Below are 17,684 nucleotides of genomic sequence, written 5' to 3' on the forward strand. Positions count from 1 at the left end.
TAAATGTTCGTTTTTTTGTCCCCAATGACCTTGGATACGTCTAGATACATTATCAGTTGGCATGGTAGATGAAGGGGGAAGGTACGGTGGGTGGAAATAGGCACTAAATTGGTATTGGGAATATGAGTGGGTGTGGAGAGTCAGGTGTTGGGTAGCATTTGGGGATTTGAAAATCAATGGTGATGGTTAGAAGGCATAATGTGGCATGAATGGGGGAATGGGGAAGTGGACTTTATTCCTCATGCCAAAGTAGAATTGTACAGCACAGAAACAGAACCTTTGGTCCAACTCCTCCACACCAACCAAATATCCTAAATTAATCTAATCCTTTCTGCCAGCATCTGGTCCATAACCCTCTCAACACTTCTTACTCATATACCAATCCACATACCTTTTAAATGTTGTAATTGTACCCACCTCCATTACTACTTCTGGCAGCTCATTACACACATGCACCACCCTCTATGTGAATAAGTAACACATTAGATTCCTTTCAAATCTTGCCCCTCTCACCATACACCTATACCATCTTGTTTTGGACTCTCCTACTCTAGGAAGAAGACTTTGGCTCTTCACCCTATTCCTGCACTCATGACTTTACAAACCTGTATGAGGTCACTCCTCAAACTCCTATGCTCCAGGGGGAAAGCGCCAGTCCATCCAGCCTCTCCCTATACTCAAACCCTCCGACCCCAGCCACATGCTTGTAAATCTTTTCTGAACCCTTCCAAGTTCAACAACATCTTTCCAATACCAGAGAGACCAGAATTGAACGCAGTATTCCTTTGCAAATAGTTTCACTTTTATTAGTTACGATACAAGGTGGACGCCCAGCATAGCAAATTACTATTGGTCCAACTTTGTTCTCACTTGAAGCCAATACTAAATTCCTAACAGAAATGAAATCTTCCTCATAACAATGCTGTATTTTTGTTTCAAGACCCAACACTTAGTAAACCGGTGCTGCAGTTCTCTGCATTGAAACATCCATGAAATTGAGAGACACAGTAGGCTAACAACAATCTGGAAGAGATCTAGAGGTTAATGCATTGGCAAGACCTTTCATTACACACCTGAAATGACGAAGGTTGCTTTGGTCTCTTGGGTGTTGATTGACGTGCAACATTTTCTATTATTTATTTTTGAAATCCAGAACTTTTACATCCATTAGAGAGATGTGGAGTCAATGCAGGTAAATGGATTTAAAATACAGATTAGTCATAACCTAATTGAACAATGAAGCTAGCACAAAAGGCGAAATGGCCAGCTACTGTTCCTAAATGGAACGTCAGATCATTTTAGTGTCAGTGCTCGTGAACCTGACACTTTATTCATAAAGAAATTTCATCCATTATGAGCTTAGACTCAGAAACTTGAGGATTTGTTTGTGGCAAATATAAGTCATACTCAACACAGAGCAGGATACTAGGAAGCTTCGAGGAAGCTTGTCCACAAATTGCTGAAAGTGGCAGGGCAGGTTAAACGAGTAGTTAAGTGTGGTTCCCCTGTTCAAGAAGGGGAGAGACAACCCTGGTAATTATAGACCAGTGAGCCTTACCTCAGTTGTTGGTAAAGTGTTGGAAAAGGTTATAAGGGATAGGATTTATAATCGTCTAGAAAAGAATAAATTGACTAGGGATAGTCAGCATGGTTTTGTGAAGGGAAGGTCGTGCCTCACAAACCTTATTGAGTTCTTTGAGAAGGTGACCAAACAGGTCGATGAGAGTAAACTGGTTGATGTGGTGTATATGGATTTCAGCAAGGTGTTCGATAAGGTTCCCCACAATAGGCTATTGTACAAAATGCGGAGGAATGGAATTGTGGGAGATATAGCAGTTTGGATTGGAAATTGGCTTGCTGAAAGAAGACAGATGGTGGTAGTTGATGGGAAATGTTCATCCTGGAGACCAGTTACTAGTGGTTTACCGCAAGGGTCGATGTTGGGTCCACTGCTGTTTGTCATTTTTATAAATGACCTGGATGAGGGCGTAGAAGGATGGGTTAGTAAATTTGCAGACGACACTAAGGTCGGTGGAGTTGTGGATAGTGACGAAGGATGCTGTAGGTTGCAGAGAGACATAGATAAGCTGCAGAGCTGGGCTGAGAGGTGGCAAATGGAGTTTAATGCAGACAAGTGTGAGGTGATGCACTTTGGTAGGAGTAACCGGAAGGCAAAGTACAGGGCTAATGGTGAGATTCTTAGTAGTGTAGATGAGCAGAGAGATCTCGGTGTCCATGTACATTTATCCGTGAAAGTTGCCACCCAGGTTGACAGGGCTGTTAAGAAGGCATACAGTGTTTTAGCTTTTATTAATAGAGGGATAAAGTTCCGGAACCAAGAGGTTATGGTGAAGCTGTACGAAACTCTGGTGCGGCCGCAGTTGGAGTATTGCGTACAGTTCTGGTCACCCCATTATAAGAAGGATGTGGAAGCTTTGGAAAGGGTGCAGAGGAGATTTACTAGGATGTTGCCTGGTATGGAGGGAAGGCCTTATGAGGAAAGGCTGAGGGACTTGAGACTGTTTCCATGAGAGAGAAGAAGGTTGAGAGGTGACTTAATTGAAACATATAAAATAATCAGAGGGTTAGATAGGGTGGATAGGGGGAGCCTTTTTCCTAGGATGGTGACAGCGAGCACGAGAGGGCATAACTTTAAATTGAGGGATGAAAGATATAGGACAGATGTCAGAGGTAGTTTCTTTACTCAGAGTTGTAAGGGAATGGAACGCTTTGCCTGCAACGCTAATAGATTCGCCAACTTTAGGTACATTTAAGTCGTCATTGGATAAGCATATGGACGTATATGGAATAGTGTAGGTTAGATGGGCTTGAGATCGATATGACAGGTCGGCACAACATCGAGGGCCGAAGGGCCTGTACTGTGCTGTTATGGTCGATGTTCTATGTTAAGTATGCATATAGGGTCCATTTATCACTGGATGTTTTATAAGAGTAGGGAGATTATGTTGGAGCTATACAGAACTTTGATTAGGTCACAGCTGGAACACTGAGAGGTTCTGATGACTGTACTAAAGGAAGGATTTAATTGAACTGGAGTGGGGTGCAGAAGGGATTCACCAAGATGTCGTCTGAGATGAAGCCCTTCAGCTATGAAGAGAGGCTTGATAAGCTTGAGTTGTTTATTTGGAACAGAGAGATTGGAGGGACCTGTTGGAGGTGTATAACATTATGAGGGCTATTGACAGGTTGGATAGAAGGAATTTGTTCCCCTTAGTTGAAGGTCAGTAATAAGGTGCACACGTGATTTGATTTGATTTATTATTGTCACATGTACTGAGATACAGAGAAAAGCATTGTTTAGTGTGCTAACCAAAGAAATCATACCTTACATAACAACATCAGGGTAAAAGAACAGAATGCAGAATACAATGTAACAGCTACAGAGAAGATGCAGAGGAAGTTCAACTCTAATGTATGTGAGGGCCATTCATAAATTTGATAGCAGTGAAGAAACTGTTGTTAAATCTGTTGGTATGTGGCTTCAGACTTTAGAAGAGATTTAGAGGGGTTATGAGCAAAAATGTTTTCACCCAAAGTGTGGTAGAAGTCTGGAATGCACTGCTTTAGGGGGTGGTTGAGACAGACAACCTTTCTTCTTTTAAGAGTATTTGGATGAGTACTTGAAATGTCATAACATTCAAGGCTGTGGGTCTAGTGCTAGAAAGTGGGACTAGTGTGGATTTAGCATAATTTAGACAGTACAGACACAGTGGGCTAAAGGGCCTGTACTATCTGCTTCAATGATTCATACATCCTAACTATAAGTATAAGCAAATCTACTCAGTTGTTATAAATGAGGATCAAGTCCATTCTTTTGAAAACATGTTGCTAAACCATGATTTTCTTTCTGTGTCACGTGCACAGAGGTAGGAGAAATCCAGGTCCAGAATCCTGACCTTTAAAAATGGTCAGCTACACTTCCTATTTTCATTCCAGTAGTCAGGCCGGTTTGAGTGTCAGGCCAGGAGACCCAAGAAGAACTGAGAGAGCTGTCAGTTCCCATGGAGGGCTGGGTTGAAAGTCTGCATCAGGGCTCAAACACTGTGTCCAAAGGTCAAAGTTAAAGAGTAAAATGTGAAGAAATCCTCTAGTTCTCTAGTAATGTGCTCCCAATCCCCATTAGTGCCACCCCCATAGATCCTCAAATCTCCCATTGCTACTCTATGTTCCAATCCCCATATCCTCTCATGCTCCCTTTTCCGACTTAGCACCTATTGCCACCCACCATCCTTTCCCCATTCACTTTGTATGCCAACTCCCCTAGTATCCAGATGCATCCAAGCACACGAGAGAAAATATTTCTTAACTTCTATTTTGCAGACTGCCCGTAATCTTTGGAAATTAGAGTCTGTGTGTGATAGCAGAGCAATGTGGTATTGGGTACAGAGTTGTAGAAGACAAGAAATAGTAGCAGGAGTAGATAACGTGACCCACTGAGTTGCTCTGCCATTCAGTATGATCATGGTTCATCTTAAGTTTCTTTTTACGTAGATGAAATGTGATGAAGCAGAGTGGAAAAAGGCTTTCCCAAACTTTTAATGTAGTACTCTAATATTCTAAAAAATTCATTCACATGATGTAGTATTTGCTTGATAGGCTAATATTTATTGTCTGCTAATGAAAAGGTAGTAGTATGCAACTGCTTTGAGTTGCCGTAGTCATCTTGATCTGGGGCACCCTCAATTGTGTTAGGGAGGGAGTTCCAAGATTTGGCCCATTAACAGTGAAGAATTGACTATACGTTTCCAAGTCAGGGTGGCGAGTGTCTTGGAGGGGAACTTGCAGTTGGTGGTATTCCTGTGTATCTGCTTCCTTTGTCCCTATGAATGGTAGAGGGTTCGCATTTGAAAGGGGCTATCTATCAATGGAGGTTTGGTGAGGTACTGCAGTACATGCTCAAGATGGTAGATGCTGCTGCCACTGTGTGTTTGTGGTGAAGGGAGTGAATGTGGTGGATGGGATACCAGTCCAGCAGGCAGCTTGGTCCTGATTGTGTCAGTCAGTTTGAATGTTGTTGTCCAGGCAATTGACGATATTCCATTACAATCTTGCCTTTGTGCCTTGTATATGGTGAATGTGCATTGGATTGTTAGGATTGAGTTATTTACCTCAGGAATCTAAGCCTGTGACCTTTCCTTACAGCCAAAGCATTTATATGGTTGGCCCAATTCAATGTTTGCTTGATGCTAACTCCGCAGAATTTTAATGCTGAGGGATTCACCAGTGATAATGCTGTTGAATATTAAGGGATGATGGTTGGATTCTCTCTGCTTGGAGATGGTCATTATCTGGCACTTGTATGGTGTGAATGTTACTTGTCACTTTATTAGCCCAAGCCCATATGCGTCTGAGGAATCACAAATAATGCTGAACTGTGCGATCATCAGTGGATATCCCCCAGTCAGATATTACGATGGAGGAAAGATTATTAATGAAACAGCTGAAGATGTTTGCCTAAGAATAATATCCTGAGGTATCTATACAGTGATGTTCTGATACTGAATGAACTCCCACAACCACAATCATTTTATTTTGTGCTAAATACAACCAGTGGAAAGTTTTCTTGATTCCCATTGATTTCAGTTTAGGTAGGTCTGCCATTCTCAGTCAAATGCTGCCTTGATGTCAAAGTCAGTCACGCTTATCCCACCTCAGGTGTTCATCTCTCTTCTCCATGTTTGAATTAAGGCAGTAACAAAGTCAGGAGTTGAGTGGCTCTGGAAGAAACCAATTTGAGCATTGGTGAACAGAACCAAAATGGACCAACTATTAGGCACTTCTGGCTGGAGATTATTGCACATTCTTCAGCCTTTTTTTTGTAGCGATGTGCTGGACTTCCCTATTGCTGTGGATGAGGATATTTGTGGACATTCTCCTCCTGTTAATTGTTTAATTGCCCACTACCATTCACAACTGGATCTGATCCATCCGTTATGGGATTACTAATTCCTGTCATCTTTCAGTAGTAGCTGTAGCTTCACTGGGCTGTCTTCTCATTTTTAAGCTAGTTATAGTGATATTCCTGATATGCCCTCTTCATTTCAGTATCTTTTGTGAAAATATTTTGCTCCAGAAAACTTTTATTCCCAATTGTTTGCAAATTATTTTATAATGACACGTTGCTACTTTTTGTGGGGAGTTGACCACAAACCACTAAGCTAAATGGAAGAAACTCTGATTTTTGTTTTCGTGTTTTAAATGTTGTTCAGGAATAATTACTATAAGTCTAGCTACAGGCCACTGAAATATGTGATTACTAATCTGAAATATTCGATAGTTTCAACTGCTGTTCCTCATATTGGGGAATACTTTTCTGCACTAAAATAAATTATTGAATCATTTCATCTGATAGTTGTATTCCATGTCCTTAAAGCACAATAGCATTAATACAAGATGATTAACAGTCATTGACTCTACTCAAGCTTTACCAAACATTGATTTGTCGATGAATTTTGGAAAATTCTTCAACTTTGCCACTTAAATACAAAAATCGTGTATTTTTGGTTCCAAATTGTCACTTAATTAAGAACTGCTTTTTAGAACATAGAACAATACAGCGCAGAACAGGCCCTTCGGCCCTCCGATGTTGCGCCGACCTGTGAACTAATCTAATACCCTCCCCCTACACTATCCCATCATCATCCATCTGCTTATCCAAGGACTATTTAAATGCCCCTAATGTGGCTGAGTTAACTACGTCAGCAGACAGGGCATTCCGTGCGTTTCGGCATTTTTTATCATTTTATTTTTCAAAAGCAAAATTCGAAAAGTAGAAAAATTATTGATGGAATTTGACGATAAGTATTTGTATTCTGAAGTTTGAAAAATTTGGGGTAGACACACCTGTTGGTAAGCTAGTTTATTAAAGTGAATAGATAACTTGTACAGATCAGGAAGGACTCAAGGTTGATTTCTTGTTTTTAGATCATGCTGATCCTAGGTGGCTTAGTGTACCCCAATTTAAAAGGTGATAATTGTCTAAATGCTTCAGATTCCAATGTTCATTTAGAAGAGTGCATGAGGGCAGTTCCATATTTGGTACAGTTTATGTAATCTGTTTTCAGTACTTTCTTGGAACTACTCGGTTGCAAGTTTGGCACCTTAATGACAGTTACTGCTCTTTAAGGTAGTTTATTGTGCTTGTAACATTTCAAAAAAAAGTTGAGAAATATGATTAGAGCTGTTCAAAGTCCACATAATACAAGACAAGCTCAATGTTTCATGTGGGTATGATACTCTGTGTAAAGATGCTGTGTTATATGTACAAAAGATGTGAATTCAATTAGCATAGCGTATGTAGAAAATAGCAAAATTGGGCTCAAGGTAGGATAGCAGGAACATTGAAGCAACGTGAAGAGAACTCTCATCTGTAATTGTTTGTGTACCCAGCTTCTAGTATCTCATTCCAACACATGAAATGAAAATTGTTTCCATTTCTACATGTTTGTACATTGCAACCAGAAGATTTGCAGTGAGTGAATTAAGTAGATAAGGGTGACTGTGGCACCTACAAAAAGGTCTTTCAATCGGAAACCTGGCATTTCACCATTGAAGTGCAACACTTGAACACGCAAAGTAGGGATATTCTTTTCTCAGTGAACCCAGGGTGCAACTAAAAATTAAAATTGAATACCAGATTATTTTTGTAAACCAAGTTCACAAAACAAATTCTGCACCTTCGGCAATATGGATGATAGATTTATTAGTTTAGGTCAGTAGGAACACTTTATCAATCTTGCATAAGCAATTACCTTTTAATGCTGGTATATATGTTTCATAAGAGCGGTTTGATACTGACTTACTGGAGCCTACCAATTCAGTTACAGCTGACCAGCAGTTTTCTGCTGCCGCTGATTTGAACTAAGCCAGTGAACCCATTTGTATTTACAAGGATAGCTGTGGCAGGTTGATGATTGTTTGTTGTTGGTTGCACTTCTAAAACCATAAGTGATTGCATGCTATAATTGGAAGACTGCATAGCAAGGGAGACAGGAAAAATAACTTTCTCATACATGTAATTTCAGTTTTGTAGCCAAATGTTGGGAAGAATAATGTCTTGAGATTCATTTGCTGATATATTTATGACTCCTTAAAGAATCTTCTTACTTATCATTTTCCCTGAGGAATTTGAAATGGTTTTGTGGGACTAGCAGATGAATACACTAAGTCACAAGAGTCTTAGAGATGGATGATATAGAGATTGTAATTTACTTGGCGTTGTCCCACTGTATTCTCATTCAGCCTCACATTTGTTCTTGTTTAATTCTGGTATCTTCAACTTCCCTGATTTTGCTTGCTGCATCATTGGTTGTGCCTTTAGTTGCCTAAAGCCCACCACTGGAAAACCTTTCTGATGCCTTTCTGTCTACATCTATTTTGCTTTCTTCCTCTCAACTTTTCGATCAAGCTTTTGGTCATCACCAAATATAGCTGAACATTACACACTCGTTCCTCGTTATCAGTGGACTCACTACCCATTGATCGGTGTATTCGCGAGTTCAAACCCAGCCCAGTTTCTCTTTGTTTCCCATTGACACTTCCAGTCTGATTGCATGATTCTTCGCAGTACATTGTTTTTTTGTTATCCATGAGAGATTCATGCAGCTATCTGTGGATAACAAGGATTTGGTGTACTTACTCTGTAAAGCTCCTGTGCAGACTTCGGAGCATTTTGTCATAGTAAATGTAATATTAATATACGGTATTGTTCAGTTAATTATGATGTAATTGGAAAATTCTTCTGAAGGTTTATCAACAACAATCTTATTTTGGTGGATTCTGACATTTATCTCAATTGTTAATTAATAATTGCATCTTTCATCAAAATGAGGATTATAAATCAAAATTTTGACGCACAAAGTGATAGGGGAACTAGACCTAGTTCCAGACCCAGGCGACAGACTTTTCGATGATCTTAAGATTGCTGAGGGTGCAATGTGCAGAACCAGCCAGGAGTGCATTGGAATGGTCATGTATAGAACAGTGGAAAATGTCACCTGTTTAAACTATTTCTAAAGAAAAGTAGTTTCTCTTTGCAACTCTCTGTCTCTATCTTTGCACCCGCCCTCCCACACACATTGTCATTGCAGCTTTGAAGTTTAAGCTGCCTGTCACCATGCCATAATTTCTTCTTTTTCTGACCTAACACAGTATTAATATTCTTTCTAGCAGCACATTGCTAGGATATATTTCTTTATTTTAAAATCAATAACCTTGCTACTCTATGCCTATAAATTATATATCCAGTTAGACAAATTATGTAAGTTGCCCCATTTTGGAAAATAATTAATAATATGTATGAAGCTGCCCCCAGAGGCAGTATATAAATATGTTTATAGCACATTTTTAAATCTACAACACAATATGCATTATATTTCAACTAATTCAAGCACCCTGACTTGTACTCCAACATTGTGTGGCCTTGAGTAATGCATTGGTCTAAGCTTGTAAATTTCCTGATCAAAGGTATGCTGACAGATGGAGACCATGACCAAAGAATTGCCTGCAAGGTATTAAATCTGGGGCAGTGCATGTGTTCAGAACTGCTCCTGATTCATTGCTTATAAACTGGCTTGTTTGGAGGCTTGGCACAACATGCATAACACATCAGGAAAAAAGTTAACAAAAAAATGCATTTGTTACATGAAAGATCGTGTTCGCGCAGACTCCAAATCGAAGGCGTTATATTATCTCCTTTGAATAATTTGCACATTTTGCTTGATGTGGCAAAAGGAATGAGGAATGTGACTCAATAACTGACTGGATTTCTGTTTCCACAGGTAATGATGACAAAGAGAACCAAAGACATGGGTAAATTCAGCTCTGTCACTGTGTCCACCATTGATGAAGAGGAAGAGGAGATCGAAGCAGTGAGTTTCTTTGTAGATCAAAAACATTCTTTCAACTGATAGACTGGGATGTTAACTTTTGTGTTCTTTGCTACTTAGAAATTAAAAGTAATGCTGAAATAATACTCAACATTGACAAATATTAATGCATAACACTAGATCTTCAAAGTATTTCATGCATTGTATTTCTACTGGTCAGTTTTCTGCTTTTATTTTCTACGTCTCAATTCAAATACTGTCAGTGATTTTTAGCAAAAAGAAATAATTACTATGACTCTTATCGAAGTAACATGAATTTGATCCAAAAATGCAAATGAGACGCCATTCTGTAAGCAGTGACGGGCAATTCAAGAATCCGTAGACCTATCAGTTTACTGCTTATTCCTGGTGAATCTCAAATCACCGTTTCCAGAAAAGTATTTTTACCCAGATAAAATCAACTAATTGTGATTCTTGCTTTCTGTTGCTTCAATTACCAACTCTCAAAATTGGAAAGCATTGTCCGGACATCACATGCCATGAAGCTTCGCTCACAGTGAGAGTTCCAAGGTTGTTATGTTCAAAGCTTGTTTAGTTTCAGGCAACCCTCCTGTCACACATCAGTGTAGCTGAACCTTAACTACTCCATATAAAGTCCTGACAAAGAACACAGTTGTATTGTAACATGTTTGGTATTGCTAAGAATGGTCAATAAATACCAGTCTTGCCAGTGATCCACTGCACATCCCAGGAATACATTGCGAAATGATCAAAAAATAAAGTTTTTTAACAATCAGTAGATTTTAGATTAATCAAAGTAAAATAGTTCAAGCCATAAAGACCAGTGAGTTTCTCAAATGTGTTTGAGACAGTTTCTAGAATATTATTTTTAGAACTCAACAAGAAAGTGTGCAGCACTGGAGGTAATGCTGGGCAACAAGCCAATGTTAGTTAATAAGATGATGATAAGCGAGTGTCTTGTGAATAGTGGCCTCATGTGATTGATGTTTAGGTTTATGAGGGAAAGGCAGAAATCAGAGTTTTAAATTTAATACAAACTTTGAACAAATGAGAAATGCACAGTAAGTTGAGCTGAACTGTTGACGGATAAAGTGAGAAATATTCAAAATTCATAAAAAGTAAAGATTCCACAATTGTGGTTGTGTAACCATTGTATGCAAATAGGGTAAAAGACAGTGTTAAGCTTACAAAAAAAAGCAGTTATAAAGACAGCTATAAAAAGCAACAAAGGTATTCTAAGAGAGTAGTAAGAAGTGTGAAAGGCTACATGAGAAAAAAAAATTACAAGGAATTTCAAAACCAATTGGAAACGCCCTTATAAACATAGGAGAGAAAACAGCAGTTGAGGGAAATGTAGGCCCATTAAAGATCGACACAGACAAGACTTTGACAGACAATATGGAGATGGCCAACACATTAAGTGAAAATTTTGGATCTGTTAGTGCTGTCAAGCAGCAGGACAATATATCAGTGGTGCAAGGGAATCTGCAAACAAACAAAAGAGAGGAAACTGATGAATTTAATGTAATTTAAAACTAGAAATGATGGACTTAGCATTACACAAAACTATATGGCACAACAATAGGCCATTTGACCCGTACCGTTATGAAAACATTCTCCTATCATTCCACATCTTATTGTATCAGCATTTCTCTATCCTGTGTTCCTCATTCTCAATTAGGTTCTTAAATGTACATATAACTATTCATCCCAACCATTTCCTATAGTCACAAGTTTTCACATTCTTAACACTTGTGATGTGAGTAAATATCTCCTGAATTCCCTCTTTTAATTTTTGCTAGTTTTCCTACATTGGTGGCCTTCAGTTTTGCTTTACGCCATAAGTGGTTATACTCTCAATATCTAGTCTAGAAAAACCCATCGTAACTTGAAAAGGTTGCTAATCGACACATTTATAGCATCAAATAGTTTCCACCTCAGAGAATAAAAGAAATTTGTGGAGGAATTGCAGTTTTATTTTCCAAAGCTGTCCAGAAATGTGGCTTCAGGATTGGAAAATTGCAGCTGTAATTTTCCATTACTTAAGAAATACAATTGGTAGAGACCAGTAATCTTCAGACCTGCTAATTGCTATTAAATGCGTCAAAGTTACTGAAATCTATAATCAAGTATAGAGTGAATGAATGCAAGTATAAGCTATAGTTAAAATTGACTTGTCAAGGTTGTGCCATGTTTGATACATTAAACTACTTGATAATCTATTAACATAGTAGAGATTAAAAAAAAAAGTGCTGGAGGCACTCTGCAGGTCTGCCAGCATCTGCAGTGAGAGAAGTAAAGTTAATGCTTCAAGTCCAGCCTGACTCTCCTTCAGAACTAAAAGGAACTGGGCCTGAACGACTTATTTTTCCTGTCTCGCTTTCTTGAAGTAAAACGTGTGGCTGTGGGTATGGGCAAGGCCCCCAGTTATGTCTGTCTCTTTGAGGAGTATCTGGAATGTTCCTTTTTCCAGTTTTTCTTGGGCCACCACCCACGTCATTTTCACTGATAGGTGAATAATGTTATCAGTGCTACTTCCTGCTCTTGTCTGGAAAGTTCATTAGTTTTTCTTCCAACTTCCATCCTTCTGTCACCTTCACCTGAGCAGTGGTCATTGTCCCTTCCCTTCCCTGACTTCATTTTCCATTTTTAAGCATAGTTTGGCCACCAATATCCCCTGCAAACCTCTAACTACCACAGTGATCGTGACAACGCTTCCTTGCACCTTGCTTCCTGCAAGGATTCTCCCAGTTTCCCCTCTATTGCATCTGTTCCAATGATGGCACCTCTTCAGAGTGTCTTACGCATGATTTTTTTTCCTCAACCAAGGACCTCCACACATCTTTCTGTCCACTCCACTGTCAATGGTCCTCAAGGCCCTTCTCTCCTTGATGCAATGGCCCACTCTTCCATCAGTCTCCCATGGCACCTTCTCATGCAATCGCAAAAGCTGTAACTCCTGCCTGTTCGCCGCCTCGCTGTACAAGGGCCCAAACACACCTTCAAGTGAAGCAACATTTTAGTTGTATTTGTTCCAATTTAACCTAATGTATTCGTTGCTCACAGTGCTTTACATTAGCAAGATCAAATGTAGACTGCTGCCAGACTAAGAGTTTCTCCATCACTTAACATTTTATTTCAGATTTCCAGCATCAGCAGTATTTTCCTTTTAAAGCTGTATTAAAGGATGGATTTTTATTTATCATACATTCCTCTAAACACTATGTTTCATAAGCCACTTCAGTGAATGGCTTCTTTATGTCCTGCATCAATTCTGTGATTTTCTAAATCTTCATCTTTCATGGATGTAGTATTAGAAGCTCACAGCAAGCCAGATATGTTTGAATTTCAGAATTAGAAATTGTCAGTAAATGCCACTAATCTGTGATTTGTATGTTTGACAGAGGGAGATTGCTGATTCCTATGCACAAAACGCCAAAGTGATTGAGAAACAGCTAGAAAGGAAAGGCATGAGCAAGAAGAGGCTGCAGGAACTGGTAAAGATATTAACAATGTTACTGTCGCTCCTATTAATATCAGTTAGGTTGTGTTCAGGATTTGCATTTTGTGTATACAGGACGAAAAGAAAACCTCAGCATAAACTGAAACCCATGAGAAACTAAAATGCTCCTCTCGTGCAATACCATTGAAAAAAGAAAGGGCAGGAGCACTTTCATGGCTCATTGCTGGTATTTTTAGTAGTGAAAGGCCATTTGTGCAGCATTTGCGATACCCAGTAATTTGGCTAGAATTTTGCTGCTGGGCCAGATGTCTGACTTGTCAGTGGTATTCTGCAAATATGAATGCAACCTGTACTAAGTCAGCCTTGACAGCCAGCGCGTGCAAGCTTGCTTCCCCTTTTTCCCCTCAAAAAGCAGAAGGCTCTTGGAATTGAAGCTAAGTCCATACCCACTGCATTCTTGGCTAATTTTCTTCTGGGATCTCATTCTAGAAACAAAGCATATAATAGACATGCTGTATATTTGTTGTCATTGTCAAATAGATTATTCAAAAATAAACTCAACTCCCGCCATCCTGACCTCATCTGATAATGTAGCAATCATGGCTAAAGTTATTGTAAATGCACAGTATTAATGTGGTGCAAGGAAAAAGAATCAAGCTTTTTAACTGACATGATATTTTTAGTCAATTTGTAATTATTGGTTTCACCAAATAGTGGGTTGGAGGCTCTTGTAAGTAAAGCTCCATGTTCACCTTTCTTTGCAGGCAGAGTTGGAGGCTAAGAAAGCCAAGATGAAAGGTACCCTGATTGACAATCAGTTCAAATGATCACCGTCATAGACCCTTGGTGAATTCTTCCTATAATCTTCGTGACAAGTGCTCAACCAGTCATCTTCAGAGATTCTGTTATTTAGTGAAGCAGCTTTAAGTTAAAGAGGATTACTTGTACCATCCTTCATTTAATCTGTAGGGTCAAAAGATGGGTAAGGAGAAGGAATAATTTGGAGAATGTATTGACATTCTATTAAGACTGTGGTTTGTATCACAAAGGACTGTCATGCATTTATTATTTACATTTGTACAGTAGTAATCTAAGCGCATGCATCACGTAATTGATATCACCTTAGATAAACAGTATACAAATGTATTTGTCTACTTTATTTTAATAAATTATTTTTTCACTGCCTTGAGCAGCTGTACGCTTCTGCCTCCTTAATCCTTTGCATCAGATGACCTGATGACCCATTTTTAGGTCTCCTATTGCTTATGTTGGTTTGCTGTCTTACAACAAACTCACTACGGAGAAACAGTTACGCCCATTCCCAGTCCTTTGATACCCCAGCAGAGGTGGCGTGATCTCTTTTTTCCTCCACAGTTTGCTTTATTATTCCTGTGTTGAGGGAAGTGGTGAACATTACACAAGAGTTTATTCTTGAATGGTATCCAGTGATGACCTCTTGAAATGTGTTGTACGTATTGTCGTCATTTCTGATCCTCCTTGTAATTAAAAGAACTACTGAAGTACTCTGCTTTGACTCGCACATAGAAAATGGCCACTGATCCAATGGCATGACAACCAATACCTATTGAATTGTATTCTTTGGTGTGTTGAAAGCCTCTTTCAGTGGGTGAGAACAGAAATACTTCCTAGCCATTCCTTTACCGGCATATTTTATGCGTCAGCCAATTCTACACGAGTTCCATCTTAAGTCTTAACCAATACTATGATGTTGAGTCACTTTTTAATTTTAAAATTCTTATACATTCTCCCTGAGTTAACATTCCTGTAATGTGCCTTTTTAGTTTTAAGACCCACTTCACATTTGCATGGAAATATTTAGACCTGCTAATGGCTCCCAGTACTAAAGAAAGCAGTTTTATGTTTTTTTTCTAAATGGAAAGTTGAAGATATCTGCTTGGCATTATTGTTGCATTTTAATATGGACACTGCTTAAAAACTTCACTGACTCCAAAGCAATTAATGAAAATGTGACTACATTGTGCTATGGCCAGTTCGGATATTATTCATGTTAAAAGTGTGATGGAACTTAAAAAGAGCCTTTTATAAAGTCAAAAATGTTTGAAATCTGAATTAGGAATGAACAATACTGGCAGTCAGCTTTAGAAAAAAAATTATCAGGTGCCACCAGACCTCCTTCATATTTTCTGGTTTTTAATTTCTATTCTTTTTGATTTTAGCTTGAAACATAGCAGTTCAGAAGTTTACCCTTGTTTGGGATTTTGTGGAAAATTAGATATATTTTTAACTTGAAAGTCAAATAAATTATTTAAAAGCAATTGGAAAATTCAAAAAAGGCTCGAGAAACATGACATTTGTAACAGGCTGTTTTAATTGTGTGAAGGGAGAACACATTGAGTGTGTCTGGAAGTCACATTGTTAGTATCTGTTTACTGTGGTGCAATAAATCACACTGCACTCTTCAACGGTTGCCAATTTCAATTAGTGCACTTATATTTTAAAACAGGACCATTTTTCTCTAGTATTTTGTAGTTTTAAGTTGAATATTCCAACCATTTTACAATAAATCTTAATAAATGAATTATTTTTCTTACTGCAGTTGGTTTTGTGAGGAAATCTTGGAAAGATCAGTTGACTTGCTGTGAGGTAATAATGATGAAATGTATTTATCATTGACACTATTGTTTAGTTGGCTTATCATTTTAAACTTTTCTCACTGGATAAGAGCTTCTGATCTGTACTTCGCACTGGAAAAACAAAACTGAATGAATTTTTTTTTTGTTTTTAAAATACTCTTTAATAGGATCTGGGTGTCACTGGCTAGTCATGTCCCAAATTGCACTTGACAAGGTTGGGTTAAGCTGCCTTCTTGAACTGCTACAGTCCATGTTGTGTAGATACACCCAGAGAAGGGATTCTGGGATTTAGGCTCGCCAACAGTGCAAAAACAGCAATATCATTTTGTTGGTGTTGCCATGCATCTGCCCTCATCCTCCTTGGTGGTAGAAAGTCACAGCATTTTAAATTTACTAATGGTAAATTGATCAAGAAGTAATCATGGAACGTAAACGTGGATGAACATCAACAGATAAAGTTGAGTGTATTAGAATATTTTGGTAGTTGAAGCCAGAAGGATTTATGAGGATGACACCAGAACTGCAAATTCATATGTTGGAGGAATGGCCTGGGTGTCTCTTCTGTTGAAGGTAAAAACATTTGGGGTGAACTGGTGGAAATATTTTAAAATTATGAAAAGCATTAATAGAGTAGACAATATTGAAGAGCAAAACAGGAGACCATCAATTCAAGTGGAGGATGAGGAAATATAGATTAAATGGCACAGTTCTGAAGATAGTAAATGTAGATTTTTTAAAAAGTTTGATTTGCTATTATACAGATAAGAAAGCTTAGTGCAATGGAGTGTGTTCTGCTGCGATTGAAGTCAAGATGTTCCATTGAATCTCAATAAAGGATTTTTCTTCATGAAATGGGATGAGGTGATACAAGGGCCAGTGTTGAAGATATGTCCAATCTGCAGTACTGATGCACCCTAATTGTACTAGAAAAATTCACTCATAAATGTATATTTGACAGTAATATTAATTGAATCTTGAACGATCATTGCAGATACCCTTTCATTATTTTTAGGTGTGGCTCTTGATCATTTAGCGAGGTCACTGTAAAATAGTTGATTAATAGCTGGGGCTACCATTGGGAAAATTTCGGAACCGTTTGGCCCAGGTGTTGTAAATGTGAAAGGTAATTTTGGTTGGGATTTGTAAATTTACCTTGGAGATTTTTTTCATAGCTGTATAATATATTTGGATCTACTAGCAAAGAAATTCCATCTGGCAGATCGGTTCATAACAACGGGTATGTTTGAGGAGAAAAGTCTCTTTTCTAGAGTTATTTTTCTTAGAACATAGAATAATACAGCATCAGAACAGGCTCTTCGGCCGTGATGTTGTGTTGAACGTGATGCTAAATTAGACTGATTCCTCTGGCTGCCCTTGGTCCACTTCCCTGCATTCCTTGCATATTCATGTGCTTGGCTAAAAGTCTCAAGTGCTCTTATCATACCTGTCTCCACCATTGCCCCTGGTAGTGCAGTGCAGCCCAGATTCCTACCACTCTGTGCTTTTAAAAAAAAAAACTTGCCCCTCGCACCTCCTTTGAACTTGCCCCCTCTCACCTTAAGTGCATGCTCCTTAGTATTAGACATTTCAATTCTGGTAAAAAGACCATATCTGTGCATCTTATAGTCTTCTGTCGAGTGTGCCCTCTACCTCCTCTACTCCAGAGAAAACAACCCAAAGTTTCCTAGCCTTTCCTAATAACTCATACCCTCTAATCCAGGCAGCATCCTGGTAAAC

At 38.7% G+C, this 17,684-nt stretch overlaps 1 protein-coding gene across 2 annotated transcripts in view; it reads left to right on the top strand.

Moving 5' to 3' along the window:
• The window catches only part of steep1 (STING1 ER exit protein 1), a 37,420-nt gene extending 22,899 nt beyond the window's left edge, over positions 1–14,521 (top strand). For both annotated transcript variants that reach the window (XM_048545000.2, XM_048545001.2), the window contains 3 exons: positions 9,801–9,890; positions 13,274–13,366; positions 14,097–14,521. In XM_048545000.2, coding sequence (XP_048400957.1) covers positions 9,801–9,890; positions 13,274–13,366; positions 14,097–14,159 — 246 coding nt within the window. In that variant the 3' untranslated portion in view covers positions 14,160–14,521. The remainder of the gene's footprint in view (positions 1–9,800; positions 9,891–13,273; positions 13,367–14,096) is intronic.
• Positions 14,522–17,684: the final 3,163 nt, after the last annotated feature.

The sequence above is a fragment of the Stegostoma tigrinum genome, chromosome 15 (assembly GCF_030684315.1).
Source record: "Stegostoma tigrinum isolate sSteTig4 chromosome 15, sSteTig4.hap1, whole genome shotgun sequence".
NCBI classification, from domain to species: Eukaryota; Metazoa; Chordata; class Chondrichthyes; order Orectolobiformes; family Stegostomatidae; genus Stegostoma; species Stegostoma tigrinum.